Source organism: Talpa europaea (genome assembly GCF_964194135.1).
Source record: "Talpa europaea genome assembly, chromosome: 1".
NCBI lineage: Eukaryota > Metazoa > Chordata > Mammalia > Eulipotyphla > Talpidae > Talpa > Talpa europaea.
In genome coordinates this window covers 99,599,527-99,622,250 of record NC_140073.1, presented here as the reverse complement: position 1 = coordinate 99,622,250, position 22,724 = coordinate 99,599,527, and the positions used below count along the sequence as shown (strand labels likewise).

Here is a 22,724-nt window from a genome sequence, read left to right as displayed (position 1 = left end):
AGTCGCATGAGGTTCTCCTCTTATAAGGACACTAGTCATCATGGATTAAGGGGCACCCTACTTCAGTGTGACCTCACTTTAACTTGATTACATCTACAAAGACCCTATTTCCAAATAAGGTCTCGTTCACAAATATACAGGATGAGAACTTCAGTGCGTCTTTGGGAGGCGGTGTGGGGGAGAATGACACACAATTTAACCCACAACACTTCTCTCCAAAACCAAAAGCTGGGATCAAAAAGCAACATCTATGAAATGTGAGGGAGCAAACAGCATGACCAAACCACCTAAAACTTCACCAAGTTTTCTATTCAGTACAGTATCGACCAAAAAACAGTCTCAGATACTCCAAGGCTCAGAAAATACATGGCCCATTTATATTTTGAGAAAAAAAAATTACTTCAGAATAAAGAATAACTACTCAACAGTGGGACATTATTTAAAAACAATAAAGCAATAAACTATAACCCAAGTTCAGGCTTCAAACACTTCACTTGCTATCCCTCTTCTGCTTCCACCCCTTTCTCATTCAGGAAATGTGATTTTTGAACCATATCCTTCACCCCCTAGCACAGAAAGAATCCCTTAACTTATCTGGTGACTTCTTAAAACAATAGTGCTGGGTGCCAGAACTTGCTAACAATGGCTAAAATTTTGTACATGATTGTGACACTGAGCAGACAACCCCCAACTCCCCCTCCAACACACACACATGCATAACACACAATGACCATCTTCATTGCCAGGGAACTAAAATTACAAAAGGAAAAAAAAACCAACTCAGGTTTACCATATGATTAAGATTTTAAAAAACATGTGGAATAAACATTAAGCCGGTAAATCCGGTCTTATATATATGCCTGATAATAGCAAGGCAACTAATACACACAACCAAAAGCTAGAAGGAAATTCAATAAATGTTAGTGGTTATTCTGAAGGGGGTGGAAGTATTGATGATGTTTCCTCTTACATTTTACGGTTGACAGATATTCTGACATTTTTATGAGAATGTTTTGTAAGATAAAACATGTTATTTTCCATTAAACATTTATTTGAAATATAAATCTGTATCCATCTCTTTTTACTTCCTAAAGTTTCCCAGCAAGACCCCTGACTGGCTACCTCTCTCAAGTTCCTGCTCTCATGAATCCCTTTCACAAGGAAGAAGGGCTCACTCTTCCTTTCTCCAGGCACCACTAGCTCTTTCTAGCCCTCACTGGTTCTACTCAATCCCCCTGGACTCACACTTGCCCTTGTGCATCCACCCTAAACCACTCAAAGCCACCTTCTCCCCACCCCTGGGGTTCTCACTGATGGTGGGTGGTCTTTGCTGTTTATCACTCTGACCTTGAAGTCCTGGACTGCCTTCCTCCTACAGCTACTGTGAAGCCGTACCATACTTACTTTAGAGAACTTAAAAGGAAACACACTTCCCTGGATCTGTCTTATATACTATGACTTCTTTCTTTTTTTTTTAAGATTTATATATTTTACACAAGAACTGGAGTACAGGCCAGATGTGCGGGAGGGTAAGAGGATTCACCAGAGACAGAGCAGGGAACAAAACAGGCAGACTGACGAAATACACTGCTGAGGGGAGCAGCGGGCACGACAGGAGAGGTCTGCCATGCCAAGTGGGACCCTCGCCGGCTGGCCGGGATCAAATTGGAGATGCAGAGGCTGAGGACAGCTTCACAGCGTGGCGCTCTACTGCCTGCGCTACCAGGGGAGGTCCTATGATTTCTTTCAGTTTCTAACCTCCAACCATTCTCTTTAAACCTTCTCAAAAACAACCACCAGAAAATGCCCTCTTGATTTAGAACAGACTTTTTAAGCAGAACTTTCTTGGGAGCATTGATGTGAAGAATGATGAGGGTAGGACCAAACCATGGCTTACTTCTCACATCTATGTGCACGGTGCCTTTGAACCATGCAATGTGGCGGCTGGGGACTGTAACTACCAACAGCAACTCCTGAAGCTATTCTCCTCTCAACTACGGCCTAGCCCTGCTGTGGCTGCTGGAGCTTACTTACCCTTAAACTTCACAGTAAGTATGTACCCAAATGACAAGTCAGGATTTACACTGAGTTCTCTGCTTTAACTATGCATGTGTGCTCATGCAACGTATCGGGCCTAAATAAGCTAGTAGGGATTAACACCTTACTTTGTATGCCAGAACCTTTGCTAAGCATTTTTCATATGCATTATTTATTCATCTTATTCCATTTGAAGCAAATACTGCCATTGCCCCCTCATTACAGATGAGAAAACTAAGGTTTAGGGAGGCCAAGTAAGTTGCCTATGGTCCCCACTTTGTGCCAGATATGATTTGAACCCAGGCAATAGGATCCTAAAATCTCTTCACCGTGGCATCCTACTGACCTGCCTTCCCACATCATGGATTCCCTAACCAAAGTGCATATTGAGCATGGAGTACTTTTCAGTGCTTAAGGAAAATTCTGTCATCCACAGAAAATTTAGCAAGTCATGTTTCTCCAAATGATAATCACCAGGAACATTCTGTCATATTGGACATGCTGACATTTTGGGGGTGGAAAAATAGTGGAGGGAAAAAGACTTCTAGAACAATACCATAACCAGTACACCACCCCCTCACTATCTACTCAAATCCAAACTCTGGCAGTCCCGTCAGCAAAGCTGTCTGCCAACAGGCCTCATTACCAGAGGGAGGGAGAATAAAGGGAGCAGTTACCATTTATCTTATTTCAGTTCCTTACAAGGAAAATGGGATCTATAAACATTTGGGGGAAAATGCTTCAAAGTTTCTAGGCAGCATTTAAAGTTTCTTCCCCACGTTTAAAAAAAAGCAACACAACCAATTCAGTGCACACTCTAGAAAGCAGACTAAATCAATTGTGCACATGTGACTATTTAACAAGATCCTTTTCAGGCTTGTATTAGCGGAGGGTGGAGGTGGGAACGAGAATGAGATGACTTTACATTTTCTGCATCTGTCACTTTATTTGCTCTATTCCCATTCCATCACCACCACCCCAAAAAGAAAATTCAGTTTTCAAAACAGCAGCCTCAATGACATGGCTGGTAAAATATCTTAGCAACAATGTCAATATTGTCTCACCACAGCTAGCCATATTAACATTCCTATCTAATCATGATTTCTCAAATATAAAATGGAATGTGAGTCACTTCATTCATTCTCTTCGGATCACTCTGGGAAAGCAGTCCTCTAACAATTTCTATAAAGTTTCATGCAAATTAAACATTAAAATTCTATTCACTAGCTATTACTTTTTATGTATCTAACTTCTAAGAATGAAAAATAAGCAAATGATGATGATGAATCAGCATAAACACAAGAACCAAATAAAATATACTGACAAATTACTTTGATCAAATCCTGTCCCCTGTTATTTCTGTAATGGAATCTTTTTACTCATCTGCTTGTGTATTTGTATTTCAAACTCATCTTTATAGTGCTGCCAAGAAAAGGGTTTACTAGATAATGAAGGAGCTCCTCCTCCTGTGAGTTTTCAAAGTCACATACACTAACCTCTGCCATGGCTGAGACTGCTTAGGGCTGGGCCTACACAAAGAAACAAATAGTATTCCAGAAGTTCCCAAACTTGACCAGCCATTCAAAGACTATTAAATAGAATACAGCAGGCTGGGAGGTCTGGGGGGACTATGAGCATCTCAGGTGAAGTGGGCAGGTTTAGGAATCCTTGCACAAGCCAACTATATTTGAGTCCATTCTTGTTAACCAAGGTGAACACTGAATCACAAGGGTACAACACAGCGAATGCACACAATCGCATCACAGATCTAGAGAATGCCGGTGGCAAATCCTTGCATTCAGGCTTCACATTCCTTCCCCCTTCCCTCTCCTAGCTAACACTTGCCCACGCAGGTGGTTTACAGCAACCATACCTGCTGCAAGCAGCCAAGGCCAGGCCTAGGCCACAATGCTCCTTCATCCGCACCAGAGGGAATGGTCCAGGTCCTGGCTGACACACAGGAAGGGCAACAAAGGAAACAAATATCCAGGGCACCACTTTTACTAAAGCCTGAAACAGTGGGTCAAGGGATAGAAAACCAAAAAGCCAGAATAAAGGAGAAATTACTATGAATTACCACAAAACGAACATTTATATAAAGTGCTTACTATAGCCCAGGCACTGTTTGCAGTCCTTAACTCACTGAATCCTCAGGACAACCAACAACCTTAAAAGGAAAAAAAATGATTATCCTTCGCATTTTACTGATACAGAAATGCCAACAGTGAAGGCCAGCAACCTAACCCGGGCCCTGACTAAGCTCCACAACCCTGAACACAGGTGGTAGCAACTAAGACATGTTTGGTTCAAATTCTGGCTCTGTAGCTCAGTAACTGTGCTTTCCTCAGTGGGTTCTTTAACCTCTACTAATAATCATGGGAGGTATTAATTATGCGAGCTAACTGTAAATGTTTAGTATGCTCTCTTACACAGTAGATACTCAAAGAATAACTTTTATTAGTACTGCCATATTTCCTCCCAGGGATTCACTTCCTGGTGAAAAGTGGTTCATTTCCTGGTCTCTTTATTTAATATCTTAAGAAATATCTTAAGCTTTGAAGATTTGAGTATCAAAAACGTCTGTTACAACTTTGAATGAATACATTTTACTTTTTTGTTTAATGGGTATTATTCCAGCCCAAGGACACCATGTGGTAAAGGACAAAACACATCCTCCACTTCTTCAACATTACCATGCCTGATAGTCAGAGGGGAAAAAAAGCAAATTTCATTTTCCCACACCCCCATAAACACTGTATAACAAACTATTACCTTCAATTTATAGACACGAAAACTGAAGCTGAGAAAAGTGATATAACTTGTTCAAAGAGAATAGCAGGTACATTCAAACTGGGACTCTAACCTAAAGTTTCTTGAAGTCAAACCAGCAGAGCCTCATGCTGCTTCCATAAATCAGAAGGGATTTAAGGTGCTATTTAATGAGTCCCATAACCATGGTAACAATTAATTGATGGGAAGGGGAAAATTCCAGTTCTCTAATCTTTAGTATCTTAGAGCAAGGGTGCAGCTCTAAGAGGTTCAATCAGATTAACAGCATCAAAACTCACACACACAAAGCAGGGAAAGAAAGAGCTGACCGCCCTGAAATTTGTAAACTCAGTCAGTTTTCAATATGAAACTTAGATTCAAAACAAGGTCCATTACCTAATCCTATCAAAAATAAAGGATGACTCAGATGAATCTTTCTAGAAATCTAACAATTTTGTTTGCTTAAAACTAACTACAAAACAATGGTTAGATACCAAAATATTAAAACAGCTACTGAACCCAACTGAAAGAGAAGTAAATGAACAGGCAAGACAGAAAAAGAAACCTAATTTTTTATTTTTGACAAATATCTATGTAACACATTCTGTGTTAAGCATAAATTTAAGCATTTATAACACATTTAAACCTCATAACCATTTAAACCTCATAAATGATCCATCATGCACAGAAAAGTGATATGCTCAGTTCACATAGCTGGTAAGCTGTGCAGTCCGAAGACAAAACAGGTAGTATGGTTTCGAATGGCCAATAAACATAAAAATGTGTCTTAACTCATTATGGGCCTCCATGGTGGCACAGGGGATTAAACGCAGCTGTGAGACTGTCCACAGACTCTGCAGCTTGAGTTCAATCCCTGGCCGGCCAGGGAGCAACCCACATGGCGCAGCAGACCTCTCCTGGCTCGCCCGCTGCTCTCCTCAGTGTACTTCTATCTGCCTGTTCTGTTCCCCACTCTGTCTCCAGTGAATCCTCTCACCTCCCGCACCTCTGGCCTGTACCCCAGTACTTGAATGAATAAATGAATCTTTGGGGAAAAAAAAATGTGTCTTAACTCATTCTAAAGAACTGCATAATCAGAACATGATAGCATTTTTGCCCATCATATCGGTAAACATGACATAGCTTCATTATAACTTGTGTTGGTGAGCATGTGAATAAACAAGCATTCTCTAATACTGAAGGTGGAACTATAAGCTTTTTGGAGGAGCAATTTGATAAAACCTAGGAAACTTATAAATGATCAAACTTATTAGTCAATGTGTTTTCTTACAACCATTCTTATGAAAGAGGGAGATAAATAAATTGTAAAATACTCATCTAACATGAAACTTAGCAACTTTTTAAAAGCCTATACATTAATATATGCTGATAGGGGGAAAAAAGCCTAAAAATGTACTCAATGATCCTCATAAAAAAATTTTTTAAGATTTTTATTTATTTTTGTGTAGAAGAACTGGGGTGTAGGCCAGAGCTGCAGGGGATTTGAGAGGATTCACCAGAGACAGAGTGGGAGCAAAAAAGGGCAGATTGACTGAAATACACTGCTGAGAGGAGCAGCAGGTCAAACAGGAGAGGTCTGCTGCGCCATGTGGGTAGCTCCCTGGCTGCTATCCACCTCAGGCTCCACTCTCTTCTCCCTAGCTCAAGGTCTCACATAAAGCCCAGTTGTCTATCAAGCAGTTCCATGTTCTTGTGGGGTTTCTGTATGTATGAAATTTAAGTCTTTCTAGTTTATCTATCTCATATCATTTTTATTATTAGACTAGTCAAAGAATTTAAAGACAGAAGGAAAATTCTTTCTCCCATACAAGACCATGTAAGAATCTCTGAAATAACCCAAGGGATAAGGGGAAACTTCTAGAAAATTAAAAACATCAAAATATATATCCCTAAAGGAAAAAAATTATAAATCTATCTTCTATTTCAGGGATATATCATCCTTTGCATTTACAAAGTCATCACTAGAGATAAAATTAAGGGAGTTAGCCAGAGACATAGAAACGGAGCTAGTCAGGAGTCAAAAACTACACTTTGATCCCATCATTGCTTAACCAAGCAGCTGTTCAGTGTCTCCTTTCCAAATGTTCCTCAAAAAAATGAGGACATTGAATTCAACATTTAAGATCTTTCCAGATCTAAAATCTTTTATCTCATTACTTTAAAATTAGTTTGGGGGGGGGGGAATCCCTAAACATAATAATCTGATAATATGCACCATGGATACAAACTTTTAATATTTAAGAATACAGCAATTTATAAAGAAAATGCTTAACTCTCTGGAGCTAACCCTGCCTGCTGCTAAAAGCTCAGCAGCAGTCAGGCTTGCAGTACATCCAGGTAGCAGGAAGCATTCAGACTTAGGGCTGTGCAGAGGGACAGAATGCTCTCAAGTACTGTGGAAACAGCAATGATTCATTTGACTAGGTTTATGCTTTCATTTTTGTTGCTCGATAAATTTCTTGATTACAAGCCAATCAGACTAGCAGATCTCTAACAGTGGCACAATTTTTTTAAGATTTATTTTATACAAGAACTGGGGTACAGGTCAGAAGGGTGGGAGGGTGAGAGAATTCACCAGAGCGGGGAACAGAACAGGCAGAAGGACCAAAGTACACTGTGGAGGGGAGCAGCGGGCGAGGCAGGAGAGGCCTACTGAGCCATGTGGGGTTCGCCCTGGCTGGCGGGGAATCGAACCGGCGCTGTAGAGGCTGCGGACAGCTTCGCAGCGTGGTGCTCAACCTCTGTGCCACCGGGGACGCCCCAAACAAGACATCTTAACAATGTAGAGAGACACTTATACCCACAAAACATAGGCAGTTTCCCTAGTAGCAACTTCAATGATCACCTTCTTAGGAATGACTTAAGAAAACCGCACTACTACACAGCAGGGGCCACTCAAAGAAAAAAGAACCAGACTGAGGAGCCTCTCACATACCCAGGAGAAAAATACATGAAATGCAAATAAAAATTAATCATTGACAAGGAAATATAAGTGGGCACTAAAGATATGAAGAGGTCTACCAATGGCAAAGAAATGCTGATGTGAAAAAATATTTTAGCCCAGAAAATTAGATGATTAAAATTCACAAATACCCACTACCAGTGAGAGCCATGCAAGCATGCAGCTCATATGCTGCTTACACAGGTGGTGACCAATATAATCCTTCTGAAAAACAATGTGGCAAAAAGGACCATAAACTTCTATACAAGTTCATTTCCTGTCACTATTCATTCCAGGCCTGGAAACATTCTACTGAAATAATCAGATTTGTTAAAAAACAAAAACAAAAACAAAAAAAAACAAAAAAAAAAAACTGTTTTACAGGTTTAATGACTAAGAAAAGAACACGGAGACAAATACACAAAGACCGGCCTCCCTGGTGCTGCAAGGGGTTAAGACGCAGCACTATGAGGCAAGCTGCAGCCACTGTGGCAAGAGTTCAATCCCTGGCCAAGGAGGTGACCCACATGGCGAAGCAGACCTCTCCTGTCTCCCACGCCGCTCCCCTCAGCAGTGTTTCAGTAGATCTGCCTGTTCTGCTCCCCACTCTGTCTCTGGTGAATCCTCTCACCCATCGCATCTCTGGACTGCACCCCAGCTCTTGTATGCATAAATAAATATTTTTTAAAAATACACAAAGGCAAAATCATGATGTATTAATACAATAAACTATTTGTCATTTTTCAAAGACTCAGACATTGTGTTTAAAGAGATAAAGCAAAAGATACAGAATATCCTGGGTTTCTCTACTTTATTCTTTTTTTTTTTTTTAAGATTTATTTATTTATTTTATATAAGCACTGGATACAGCAGAAGCGCAGGAGGGTGAGAGAATTCACCAGAGCCAGAGTGGGGAGCAGAGCAGGCAGAAGGACCGAAGTACACTGCTGAGGGGAGCAGCGGGCAGCAGGAGAAGTCTTCGCGCCATGCGGGACCCTCCTCCTGTGGCCGGGGAGCAGCCAGGGATCGAACCGGCGCTGCAGAGGCTGACGGGCAGCTACAGGCAGCTTCGCAACCCAGCGCTCAACCGCCGCGCCACCGGGGAGGCCCTCTCTACTTTATTCTTTTTTTTTTTTTTTTTTTTTTTTTTTTTTTTTTGACCAACATCATTATTTTATTTTACTTTATTTTACCTAAGTTTATTTGTTCTCTTTTCATTTTCTAAATTGAAGTAACATTGGTTTACAACATACGGGTTTCAGGTATTTATCCTTACAAATCAATATCTACATTTAGTCCATTTTGCTGGCCACCAGAAGTCTAATTTCTGTCCATCATCACATAATTGACTCTTTTTACCCATTTTACCCACCCACCCCACCCCCCTTTTCTTTCTAGTAATCATTGTTTTATTCTTATAATCTGTTTCCAGTGTCTTTATTTTTCAACCAGATGTACAACATTAAACAAACATGTCTTTGTCATATTCCAGCACCTTCATATTCCAGCTTCTACGCTTTCAATTTCTTTTCTTTTTTTTTTTTTTTTTTTTAATCACATATGCTTATTTTTTATTTTTTTTTTTTTTAAATAAATTTTATTGTTATATTCCCCATACAATTGCAGCCCCCCCATTCTGACCCCAATCCCTCCCCTCCCGCCCCCCTAAAAGTGTCTCTGGTTCATAGTTTTTTGTTGATTTTGATTTTCACTATCTTATAGTTATTCATTTTCCTGGTCCCTTATTTAAGTTTTCTAGATTCCTGCTATGAGTGAGACCATGTCTCTACTTTATTCTTAACAGTATTTTCTACAAGATGCACACACAGTATTAGGCATTGATTTAAAGACCCATATTCATTCTTTCTTGAACTCTTCTACAACCGAAACGTATGTATAGTTGATGGTATCTTAAAATTACATCAGCCAGGCACTGGTTATAATATGGCAGCCACACTAAACGTTGGTTATTGCATCTGCTAGAGTGACTACACAATTGTAACCTCTTCCAGATGTCAACTAACTACTTAAGGTCTATTGTGGAAGAAATAAAAGTCTTGGATTTTATCTGAAAGCCTTTCATTAAAACCTTTTGAAAACTGTGGAAAAATGGCATCAAAAATGCATAATGCAGCTTGAAAGAGTATCTTAAGGAAAATGAAGTACTCAAGAAATGCTACATCAACAACACTCTTAATGGTGAAAATGACAATGAGGAGGCTGGGCGAGAATGGTTATTGACAATAGCTGAAAAAGATGAACCTAGAAGAATCAGGCTTTGAATGAATTTTTTAAATACCTGAACCATTTCATTCACATTTTCCTTCAATTTTATAAAAAAAAAAATTCAGATGAACAAAAATAACTAAATAAAGGAAATCTTAAGTATAACAAACATCCCAAGTGGTAAAAGTATTATGTCAATTTAATTGACAGCAGTTGTTTCTTCCTTAATATTACATAAAATGGTGTTTTATCATCAATAAAATATGGTATTAGATTCAAACTCAGAATAAAGACAAGTGCTGTGGACTGAATTATGTCTCCCCTCCCCCTTTCATATGTTCAAACCCTATCCCCCACTGAGGTATTATCTGGAGAAGGAGCCTCTAGGAAGCACACTAAGTTTAAATGAAGTCTTGGCCAGGGAGGGGTGCTCATGAGATTAATGACTTTCTAAGGAGAGATCCCAGTGCACTAGCATGCCCGTTCTCCTCTTCCTCTCTTTCTCATACTGCCCGCATGTGAAGACACATGGAGAAGACAGCTGTCTTCAGGTCAGAAAGAACCCTTACCAAAACTAGATCATCATGGCACCCTGATCTCAGATTTCTCGCTTCCAGAAATGCATTGAAAATCATTTCTGCTGTTAACCACTTGTCTATATTTTGTCATATTGGCCTGAAACCTCAACAACAAAATGTACCCTCAAAAATCAAAATAAACCATAAAATACAAAGAAGAAAACATAGGCAAAACACTATGACAAACTTCAGAAACAACTTTGAGGACGCCTCTCTGGCAGCAAGAAAAGCAAAGGAGAATATAAACTGGGACTATATTAACCTAAAAAGCTCCTATTCAGCAAGAGTCTGTAACCAAAATGAAGAAGGAAAAAAAATTTGCATACCATACATCTGACAAGGAACTGATAACAAAGGTCTATAAAGAGCTCATACAATTCAACAAAAGCAAATCAAACAACCCAATCAAAAACTGATCAGAAGAGCTAAACAGGCACTTCTCCAAAGAAGATATGCAGATGGTCAACAGGGATATGAAAAAAAATTTATCATCAAGGAAATGCAAGTCAAAACCACAATGCAATACCACCTCACACCTTTGGGGATGGCCCGTATTTAAAAAAACAAACAAAAACCAGAAACAAGTGCTGGAGAGGACATAGACAAAAACACATGAATATACTAATTCAAAAGGAAACCTGTACCTTTATATTTATTGCAGCACTATTTATAATAGCCAAGATACAAACAACTTAAACGCCCCAAAACAGATGAATGGATCAAGACATGATATATCAACACAACGGAATATTATTCAGGGATCACAAAAGTTACTCATGCCATTTGCAGCAACATGGATGGAAACAGAAGGGATTTTGCTAAGCAAAATAAGTCAGGAGGAGGAAGATAAATACCGGATGGTTTCACTTATATGTGAAATATGGAGCAACCAAACAAAGGATGAGACAAAGACAAAACCCTGGAAGCTGACCACAGATCTCAGGCATCCAGGAGGGGAGAGAAAAGAGGAGGTGGAAATTAGATGTGGAGGAGCACAATGGACTTTGTGCTTTGGTGTTTGGTTGGTGGGAGAACAACTGTTACAGAGTGTAATCTCCATAAAATGGGAAGGTTCCATGTTCCCTGACCCACCTAATGAAAGGTAACATTGAGTGGGGAGGAGAAGCTAAAGAGAACTTAAAAATAGTCCTGGAGAGAAGACTTGGACAAGGCATACCTGAGGGGAGAAATCCTATACTGTCAAAAAATTAACAAGGATAATAGAAGAAAAAGGGTACTTGCTTAAAAAAGCAAAATAAAAAAATTTTTTTTTAACATTTGGTACTTGAAAAGAAGTTGCCTATGTACCTCTAATGCTATCTAGAAAATTCACTTGGGGAAGGGAGGGCAGTGGGAAACAATCCACCATTAACATAAATTTTTCAATTTTGAGAAATGGAAAATACAATCATCAGGAAGTCTGCCATATACAGGCAGGTGGCTCTCTCAACATCCTTAATTCAAAGTTTGCATCCAGTCTCTTGGCCTCTGCCACCAGTCAGTACCATAAACTAGAAAAACATTCAGCCAAGTGCCCAAACCACTTTTGTGGAATGTCTCATATCACAGGCAGCATCATTTCCAAGCACTCTGTGTTCAGAGTCAGTCTCAGGTCAAAAGGAATGCCATCTCATACCAAATCTAGCCATCTAATTGCTCCCAAAATCCTTATAAAGTGGGCAACTCTGACACAAATAAGCTGTAAAAGAGTGAAGCATTGAAAACCAGTTTTTCAGATGTTTTTTTTCTTCATCCCTAAGCCAAACAGTAGTGTGGTCCCTAGAACATAGGCCAAAATCTCTGAACCTATATGGGTGTTAATATATATGGGTGCCACCAAAAAGGGGAGGATACTGGATAAAGTGTGGAGAGAATCAGATCCTATTTTCTAACTCCATGATTTCCGATATGAATAAGGGTATCTCAGTTTAAAGCTCCTCACCAGAACTAAGTCTATCTAACTGAATACTTCTGGTGTTCATCCTGTAGGACAACTGCAAGGCTAAAGTCTCAGGTTTAAAGTCATGTTCCACCAAAACAAAAGGCAATCTAGGTCAAAATCTTTGGTAGCCTACCTGCCCCCTCCGTCAGGAACTGTATTTGTCAGGACAGTATCTGAAATCAAGTTTTTATTCATCTGTGGAATAGCAATTAAACTTTAGAATTCCTCTTCTAAGAAATGCAAATAGGTCACTTAAAATTAAAATATGAAGTTTTATGGGAATTAAGCCACATATGACAAAATTCTTTGAGAAGTGGTCTATGCCAAAAAAAGTAGCTTATGCAAAATAAGATTTAAGTAGGAAAGTAGATTTAATGAAAAAAAAAAATACGGTGATGTGAAATTAGATTTGACCAAAAAAATGGATTCTAAATTGTTAATTTATATTTCCCTAGTATGTTTCCTATTGCACTTACACATATACAAACTGAAGAGGCCCAATAAAGAAAGATTAAGATTTTGGCCAAATCCTTTATGATGATTCAGTGTGTTTTGACATTCTGGAGGTCCTACATAAAAAGTAGAAGATTCAAGATGAGTCTTAATTTTGCATTCCTTTCAGTGCAGTTTTAATTACGCCCTTTCACAGGCAAGCAAGTGGGACCAGCTGAGTCCCTTCTGTAGGTGCCTGACCCACAAAAAATGCTAAGCATTTGTTCCTTTTGATAACCCTTTCACCCTTTGTATTTCCATAAAACATGGAACCTACAAAAAACATGGGGGATGAGGGCCTCCCTGGTGGCGCAAGTGGATAAGCACTGCTCTATGAAGCAATCCACAGCCTCTGCAGCACGAGTTCGATGCCCGGCCGGCCAGGGAGCAGCCCACATGACGAAGCAGACCTCTCCTGCCTCGCCCGCTGCTCCCCTCAGCAGTGTATTTCATTCAGTCTGCCTGTTGTTCCCACTGTCTCTGGTGAATCCTCTCACACGCACACCCCCGCACCTCTGGCCTGTACCCAGTTATTGTACACATAAATAAATAAATCTTTAAAAAAAAAAAAATGGGAGATGAGGTCTTCCATATAGAGAGAACTTCATTAAGGATGTGTTGAGATGAAATCGCTCAAAAACTTTAGAAACTATACTTAGAAATCCATTCTGAAAGTTGCTTGCTGCTAACTCCTTAAATCTTGTAAGCAAGGAATAAGCCTTTCATTTAAGTTCACAATGAAAAGAATAGAGTACTTGAAATAGGCTAAAAGGAAAAATTAATATTTTTCAGAGTAGAAAACACCATTTGACAAATGACACAGAGTTTTTCCAGTATCCTAAGTCAATGGCAGGATCAGTATTTGTCTGAGATCATTCCTGCTTTCTCTTCAACAGGGAAAAGAACAAATTCTGAAGGGTTTTGCTTGTTCTTTAAGGTACCACAACCACACAGCTTTCTCAAGAAAGCAAAGCTCTGTTGATTATGGAGCAGATGCTAGATAACAAGCTAGACACTTTTGCAAAAAAGTTGTTTTACTCTGATAACACCCCTGTAACGTGACACAGCAAGGTTAATTTGTCCAAGTACAAGTAAACAGGGAAGGTGATCAAGCTGGGTTTTGAACCTATGTCTTCTAATTCCAAGGTGTGTACTTTTTCTAAACTTTGCAACATGTCTGGGGAACAAAGAGAAAAATGAAGAAGGTACTGAACAAACCAGAAGAAACAATATTCCTGCTCCTACTAAAAATCAGATTTATTCCACTGTGTTTAAATCACACCCTGATATTTTGCAGAATATGTTTAAATGCCTGATAAAAAGAAACACAATACCTTTACATTGAATTATTTCTGCTTGTTTTGTTGCTTGGGAAACATTTTTGGAGTCAGTTAACAACAAGATACAAATATCCATAGCTCAGCAAGACAGTCACTGCACTAAATTCCTAAATAATAGTCTACAACCACAGAAAATGGGCAATGCAGCACAGAATAATCAAAAGCAGCTTCATATTTTCTGGATAAAACAAAGCAGTGTTTGTAGTGAGGCATTTTTAGAAGGTACCACTGAAAAGCAGACTGCAGTCTGGAATGGCTTAAAATACCACATTTAACAATCACCTCAATGACTTTTAAACTTTAGCAGCAAACAGCTTCCTTTTACTACAAATTCAAAGTGAAGGATTAGATGCAAAGTTAATAGATTGATTCAGCACACACTCAAGCCTAGAGACTACCCCATGCCTTAATTAATACCATTGCAAGTGTATTTAGCCAACTGGTGGGTTTTAACAATGAAATAAGGTGAAGGTCAAATGTTTGTTGTTTTTTGGGATTTTTTTAATAAATTGCTTTAAACCAAGCCCCCTTGCTGAAAAAGAAAAAAAAAGAACAAAAATAAATAGAAAAGAACACAGTAATGAACATTTTTGCATAATAAGCTACTTTTTCTTAATCACTCCTTATTTTAATTGTGGCAATACCACAGTTAAAAAAGTTCACCAATCTTTGTTCTTCTGCCTCAACTTAGAACTACTTTCACACCAATATGGAACAACTAGAAGAGCTGGTTAGAGCAAGGAAAAATATAGTTTCCAGATTGGCAGAAGGCAGGAAAAAGGTCTCACAGAAAAGGGGCAGAAGTAGCACCTATGTTTCCAGTCTCTGTAGGGTTAAAAGAAAAATGAAAGCACAATCAACTGAGCTTTCATTATATCACAAATGTTAGCTAAAACTATATTTCACTCCTTGGAAACCACTAGAAAGAAAAAGAGGGGGATGGTCCAAAATAAGAGCTAGCAGAGACATTTACTTGCTATGAGGAGCAGCAGCTATTATAACAAGCTATACTGGATATCTGTGCTTGGCTACATTTTTGAAGGAGGAACAAACCTGCCCAATGTCTACAAGTGAAGAACTCTGCGCAGCGTGCATACTGGTAGGAGGTAAAATCCACCTTGGCCTCAAGATGCTGAAAGTTCAAATACATACTTGTCCAGCCTCTCTTACAGCTAGAATTCAGTCATGGGAACCAGGTTGAGCCATTTAGATGCGTCTGCTTCACTCTCATTTTTCTCCTGGGCTATGTTTAAGTATGTTTCTCTTCAATGTGAATTTTTTAAATCAACTGGTTATGTTGTCTTTAAAAAAATAAAGAGAGAGAGAAAGAAATGGCAGGACTTTTAGGACAGTGAAAAATACTGATACTCACAATTGATACAATTAAAATATGGATTGAGAACAGTGTGTACATATTATTATTCATTTGTCCAAACACAATGTACAGGAGTGAAGCCTGATGTAAACTATGGTCTTTGAGTGATTATGTGTCAATGTAGGTTCATCAATTGTAACAAATCAACCACTGTGGTGCAGGACTATGGATAAGGAGAGCAACTATGAGCAAGGAGAGGCAGGGGGATACAGAAAATCTCTGTATCTGCCTCTGGGTTTTGCCATGAACCTAAAGTTGCTCTTAAAAATAATGAAGTCTTGGGCCTCCCCTGGTGGCACAGCAGTTGAGTGCTGGGTTGCGAGGCTCCCCGCAGCCTCTTCAGCGCCAGTTCAATACCCGGCCACTGGCGAGGGTCCCACCCGGAAGAAGAAAAAAAAAAAAAAATGAAGTCTTAATTGCAATAAAGTAAAAATCAACAAGCAACTATAGACCAGAGACACACTACAGTGGGAGGCGGGGGAGGAGAAGAGGGGTTAGGGTCAGAAAAACTGGGTGGGAATTGTACAGGGAATATAACCAAAATGAAAATGTATATATTATGCAAAAATGAAAAATGATGTAAGAATTATATAAAAAATTCATTTTAAAAATAATAAAATTAAATTAAAAAAAGAACGAAGTCTTTAAAAGAAAATAGTTGGGATTTCATTAGGGATTAGGTAGAATGTATAGGTAAAATAATTTTGTTTAAGAGCTGGTTAATTTAAAGTAATGAACTTGCCCATTCAGGAATATGTTATTTCTTTTTATTTATTCAGGTTTTCCTGTCCTTTCCTTATTCAGTGATGTTTTATTTTCCTTGGTATAAAATATGTACAGTTCTAAGGTTGACAAAATTTTTGTTTTTATGATAAAATAGAATTGTCTTATTCATTTACTCAACAACACAGCTGTATAGACTAGATTGTATTCTATGTTGCTCATACAGTCAGTCTAAACTCTCATTAGTTCCAGAGTTGATATCAGACGATTCTCAAGAGTGCAAAAATTATTTTATCTCTAAATAATCTTTAATGATAGCAACCTGAAAATTTTCTGACAATAAAGATTTAAAGAGACATGTGACAGAAGGTTGTAGATGTCTCTGGGGAACTTCAAAATAAATATTAACAACTCATTAAGTTGTTTCAGATAAAAATTCTAATATAACATCAGCGAGAGAAAAAAATAAATGCCCATGTCTGGTCTCCCCACATTATGGTTTAGTATTGATTTCTGCTCCCGTAAGCCTAACTCAAGGTCAATAAAAATAAAGTGCGCATTTGCAATGATAGAATGGTGGGGACAAGGTAAATGTACTTTCCAAAAAACATTTTAAAGTTTTTAATTGCATTCTGACATGATTCCATAGCCTTCACTAAACACTTTTTGCTCTGTTATAACCATTTCTGACTCATATTTATATGGACAGTTAATCTACCACAAACTAGCCAAAAGTATACAACAGAGAAAGGGAGGTCTCCTCAACAAATGGTGCTGGGAAACTGGACAGTCACATGCAGAAAAATGAAGTAAGAGCACTCTCTTACCCTATACTATACACAAAAATTAACTCAAAATGAATTTAAAGATTTGGATGTGAGACCAGAAGCCATAAAATATATAGAAGAAAGCACAGGCAATACACTACACAGCACTGTCTTCAGTGTTGTCTTGGGGACTTAATGCCAACAGCAAGGAAAATAAAAGCAAAAATAAACAACTGAGACTGATTCAAACTAAAAAGCTTCTGCACAGAAAAGTCATTAAAATGAAAAATTATCCTACTGAATGGAAGAAAATATTTGTACATCATACATCCAACAAGGGGTTAATATCCAAATTCTACAAAGAACTCACACAACTCAATAAAAAGAACACAATCCGAAAATGGGCAGAAATACTAAGCACACACTTCTCCAAAGAAGTCACACAGATGGTCAAAAGGTACATGAAAATATGTTCAACGTCACTTTTTAGGGAGATGCAAATAAAAACCACAATGAGATACCACCTCACTCCCATGATGGCCCATATCAGAAAATTAAAAAACTACATATGTTGGCAAATGTGTAGAGAAAAAGCAACCCTCATACACTGTTGGTGGGAATGTGGACTGTCCGACCCCTAAAGAAAATAATATGGAGGAGCCTCAAAATATTAAAAATAGACATACCATGTGATTCAGTCATCCCATCCTTTGGTATTTATCAAAAAAAAATGCAAAAAAACCCCCACTAATTCAAAGAGATATATACACTCTGTCATTCATTGCAGCACTGTTTACAATAGCCAAGTTAAGGAAACAACCTAAATACCCAATGGCAGCTGAGTGGGTTGAGAAGATACACATGTACATGATAGCATACCACACAGTTATTTAAAAAAAAAAAAATGGTTAAATCTTACCATTTGAGACAAGAGAGATGGAACTGGTGGGGATTATGCTGAGTGAAATAAGTCAGAAGACCAACACCAATGATTTCACTCATATGTGGAGTATAGAGAAATTAAACAAAGGGACTGACAGAACTAAATCAAAACAAACACTAGAAATATGTCTGCAGGGTTGATGCTACAAGAGAGGGAAAATTGGGAGAGGGCTCAATGGCCTACTGTAAAGGGATAAGAGAGCTTCAGTGGTGGATGTGATGAAGAGACAGCCATCTGAGGAGGTGTGAACCTATTCCTCTAAATCATATACAGTGTTGAAATTCCACCTCTATCAAAAAAAATAATGAGAGGGGCCTCCCTGGTGGCACAAGGGGTTAAGACGCAACCTATGATGCTGTCCGCAGCCCTCTGCAGCACGAGTTCAATCCCCAACCTACCAGGGAGCTACCCACATGGTGCAGCAGACCTCTCCTGACTCGCCCGCTGCTCCCCTCAGCGTATTATTTCAGTCTGCCTGTTCTGTTCCCCGCTCTCTCTAGTGAATCCTCTCACCCCCCCCACCTCTGGCCTATACCCCAGTTCTTGTAGGTATAAATAAATCTTTCAAAAGAAATAATGAGAAACATCTATTCTGGGGGGAAAAAAAGAATTTTGCTATTTTTAGAGTTCATTCAATGACTTTCCATAGTTTTTATAGTATCTCCTGGTATATAATTCATATTATCTTATATGCATACTACTTGTATTTCAATACTAGCTAATACTTTACCCATAGTTTAAAATAGACACGTGACATTTTCTTTCAAGGATAGGAGCCGAGGGTATGACAATTTTTCAATACTTCAGAAATATTTTCCTTTTTTGAGGAATTTAATTCAGTGATATTTCCTTCTCCAGTCAACATTAAAGTGTAATTTGACTATCTATAAAAACAATCTATAAAGGACATGAAAAGCTGAACTCAGTATTTCAGATAAATATTTCCTAAATTTCTATGATTGTGAGTTCAAATACACAACAATGAGTTTTCCTTTGTCTAAGCAACAAAGATTGGTTTAATTGGAAACAGTAGGGGAAAATATTTCCATATTGCAGGAAATATTATTACCCAAGTTTCAGAGCAGTCTCAGTAGATTAGCTAGCCTTAATTTACAGAGAAACAGTTATGCTTTACTTACATAATGAGAGTTGGCACAGAGCTCAACATATGAATGGTTAAATTCAAAGTATTTTCCCCCAATCATTTTTGTGACATAACTTCATCAACATTTAAAATTCCATCTGCTTTGTTCCCCAAGTAATACAACCAGGTTCTAGTTAAGAGGAAAAAGGCACATACTATACAGATGTTTTATGAGAAATGTTCCCAATGCTTTTTCAAGTTGGTCTGCATTAGTAAAAAGTAATAGTGTGGAAATTATTATAAAATGATTCAGAAAAAGCAGTAGTTACTCCTAAAGAGAGGGAAATAAACTCAAAATTCACATGCTCAAAAACTGGAAAATCTTCAGAAGCAAACTATGTCCACTGTCTAGCTTGTCTGAAAGGCAGGGTGCTGAAAGTCATTAATATACTGTTATTTCATGAGTCTGGCACTGGTCAAAAAGAGTGGTCTATTGTAAGTGATTAAGTAGGAGGTTTTGGCTTGAATGTCATGTGGTCCTGAGAAAAATAACCCACTGGTTGGCAGCTCCAGTCCAACAGACAGGTTAGGATCTAACTTTAGGCTAGAAATTACAAAGGCATCCAAAGAAGCACATAAAGTTCTTAAGATGAGTGCCAGATGAGCCAAAACTGGAAAAAAAAATTGCTTTAAACAGCATTCAGAGAAATAAAGAAAAGGATGTTTTGGCCTTCACCCAAGCAGAGGGTAAAAATGTCCACCCTGAATAGAAATTTTGTCAACTGAAAATTCTCCATAGTAACGTATCTAATTAATTATTCAAAGCTAGGGGTTGATTTTCTAAGGTTAAGAGTGAACCATGGTCTCCTGTTTCTATCATTAAAAACTGTTTTTTTTTTTTTCTTTGTATCTTCTTACCCAGGCATTACAGAGAAGCTTCTAATGGAATCTGAAGAGCTTTAGAATAAAGTCTCTAACTTTTAAGGTAAGTTTCTCATTTTGCAAAAATGTTTAAAGGCCAATTAATAAAATTTTGTCCAGTTTCCATATAAACAAGAAGTTTATAAGCTACTTTTTTCTCTTATATGTACAAAAACTACAGATTTTAGCCAAATTAAAAAAACTTAGAAAATATCACAAGGTATTACAAGATCCTTTGGATTAGAGTTAACTATGAAATTCAGTGTTATTTGGTAATAAGCATTCTTATTTATATTTTAATAACAATTAAAACTGAAATATTTTGATATATAATAACTTAGAAAATTAGCCATTTTTGGATTAACATTACATTACAGAAAGAAATGGCATAGGTTAGGGAAATCTACCCACAACTAACAGATTTTTATTGTGTAATATAGGTAACATTATGTAGCTCTAAAGAGAGAAATAGGGTGTAATGCTTGACTGGTCACCGAAATATTCTTAGAGGAGTTTATCACATGGAATGCAGTGCAGAGTCTCAGTGAGCACACAGGCACCAGAACTCTACAAGCAGGAAAGAAATCCAAGCCAAATTAAGCAGCTCTCATCAAAATGAAAACTAGCAGTCTGGCATTGAGTGGGGCCACACCTGTTAGGAGGAAAATTTGATACTCAAAAGATGAGGACCAGTCAGCCAGCAGTTGGTCAAACATATAAAATGCAATCATGTATGGGAAAAGGGTAAGAGCTTTCTAGAAACCAAATTCCTGGACACACCTGCTATCCCTCAATATCAGTAACTTTACTGTCTCATTGTGAATGACTTGTTAAAATTATGAATGTTAAAAGATTTCTGGGGAAAGATTGGGGTCACAACCCAACTCAGTTTTCAAAGTCACTTCTCATAGGAAAACTCAGAAATGTATTTCATTTCTTATAGCCTCCAGCATGCTATTTGTTTTAAGCCAGATCATTTCTCTGACCCATTCCAAAGCAGTGAAATCCACCCAGCCTGGAGTGAGTTTTGCTGCTTCATGCCCCCCACACCAGTGCAGCTCATTCTTTTCTTTTCTTTTTTTTTTTTAAGATTTATTTATTTATTTATTTATGCAAGCACTGGGTACAGGCAGAAGCACGGGAGGGTGAGAGAATTCACCAGAGCCAGAGCGGGGAGCAGAGCAGGCAGAAGGACCAAAGTACACTGCTGAGGGGAGCAGCGGGCTGCAGGAGAGGTCTGCGCGCCATGTGGGACCCTCCTCTGGTGGCCGGGGAGCAGCCGGGGCTGCAGGCAGCTTCGCAACCCAGCGCTTAACCGCTGCGCCACCAGGGAGACCCTGCTGCTCATTCTTGTACACATACCTGCTTCCTTCTTGCTCCCCTTTCCTCCCTCTCGGCTCTTCTTCAGCACAGCCTTCAACATTTTCAATGCTCTTTTGCTTCTAAAGAAAAAGAGAGGAGAGGGAAGAATTATTAAGAGTTGTAAGTCAAATATAACTTGCATATTAATACAAGAGGTTACTTGTGTTCAAACAGATCGCTTAGGATAATATAAAGCTATCTTGAGCGTTACTTTAATTTTCTATAGACAAGCTAAAATGGGAAACTAAATGCTAAAAAAAAAAAAAAGGAATGCTTTATAACTTAATAAACTGATCAGAATTTCACTGTCTTGTTATAAAAGTTTGAAAAACCCTAACTGCATTCTCAGCACTCCACATCTAATTAAGGTTGTAAGCTAAATCCGGGCACGTTGCTGTAAGATGTCTGGCATAGAAATGTGGGTCTCCAAACTCAAATTCATCAAAAGAAAGCATTAAAATAGAGAATCCAAAGATAATGGTTAAGAAGGAAGTGACATGGTTACAGGCATGTTTCACAGCTGCTACTGATTATTATACAAAAAGGAAAACATTCCGGAAGGTTATCAGAATGAAACATTCCTTATAAACATTTGTAAAATGAATATAGTAGGACTACATTTCAACACTAATGTCTGGGGATCCAATCAAACAACACACACTACAATGAACTTTTAGTACCTATAACTGTGGGGGGTGGAGGGTGAGAAGGTAAGTAGAACAGGCCTGTGGCATTACAGCTGAATCCTTTAAATAATGAGCTGTATTTCTAAGCAGGATTGTTCTGAGCATGTAAAAACACCACAATGGGTCCAGGCCTAAGATGAAACATGAAACCATCCCTACAGCAAAAGACAGAACAAAAGGACCATTATTTCATCATTTAGCCAGTCTCCTTTAGTTCTCTATTCCCTCCACTAACTCAGATGAGATGGCTGGACAATTACAAAGAGTGACGAACCTGAGAGGGTAGAGTTACCCATCTCATGCAGCTTGCTAACGCACTGAGAGGATGGTAAAAGGCAAGCAGGTTGCTCCTGAAGGAGAAAGAGAGAGAAAAGGGGAGGGAGAGAGAAATAGCAACACTATTAAGAAGGCAGCACTTGCAGCTTGAATGCTTAAAATGGCCTCAGTACAACCTCTCAACCTCAGAGTAAAGCAGAGGTTTGGAGGACCACTGAGAGGGATGAGGACTCCCCGTGTG

At 38.5% G+C, this 22,724-nt stretch overlaps 1 protein-coding gene across 4 annotated transcripts in view; it reads right to left on the bottom strand.

Moving 5' to 3' along the window:
* The window catches only part of TANC1 (tetratricopeptide repeat, ankyrin repeat and coiled-coil containing 1), a gene marked incomplete at its 3' end in the record, with an annotated part of 146,366 nt that extends 124,472 nt beyond the window's left edge, over window positions 1-21,894 (bottom strand). For 3 of the 4 annotated variants that reach the window (XM_084235053.1, XM_084235056.1, XM_084235054.1), the window contains exon 1: window positions 21,522-21,894. In XM_084235053.1, coding sequence (XP_084091179.1) covers window positions 21,522-21,663 — 142 coding nt within the window. In that variant the 5' untranslated portion in view covers window positions 21,664-21,894. The remainder of the gene's footprint in view (window positions 1-21,521) is intronic. The other variant, XM_084235055.1, reaches the window with a different exon arrangement.
* Between the last annotated feature and the right edge of the window lie 830 nt (window positions 21,895-22,724).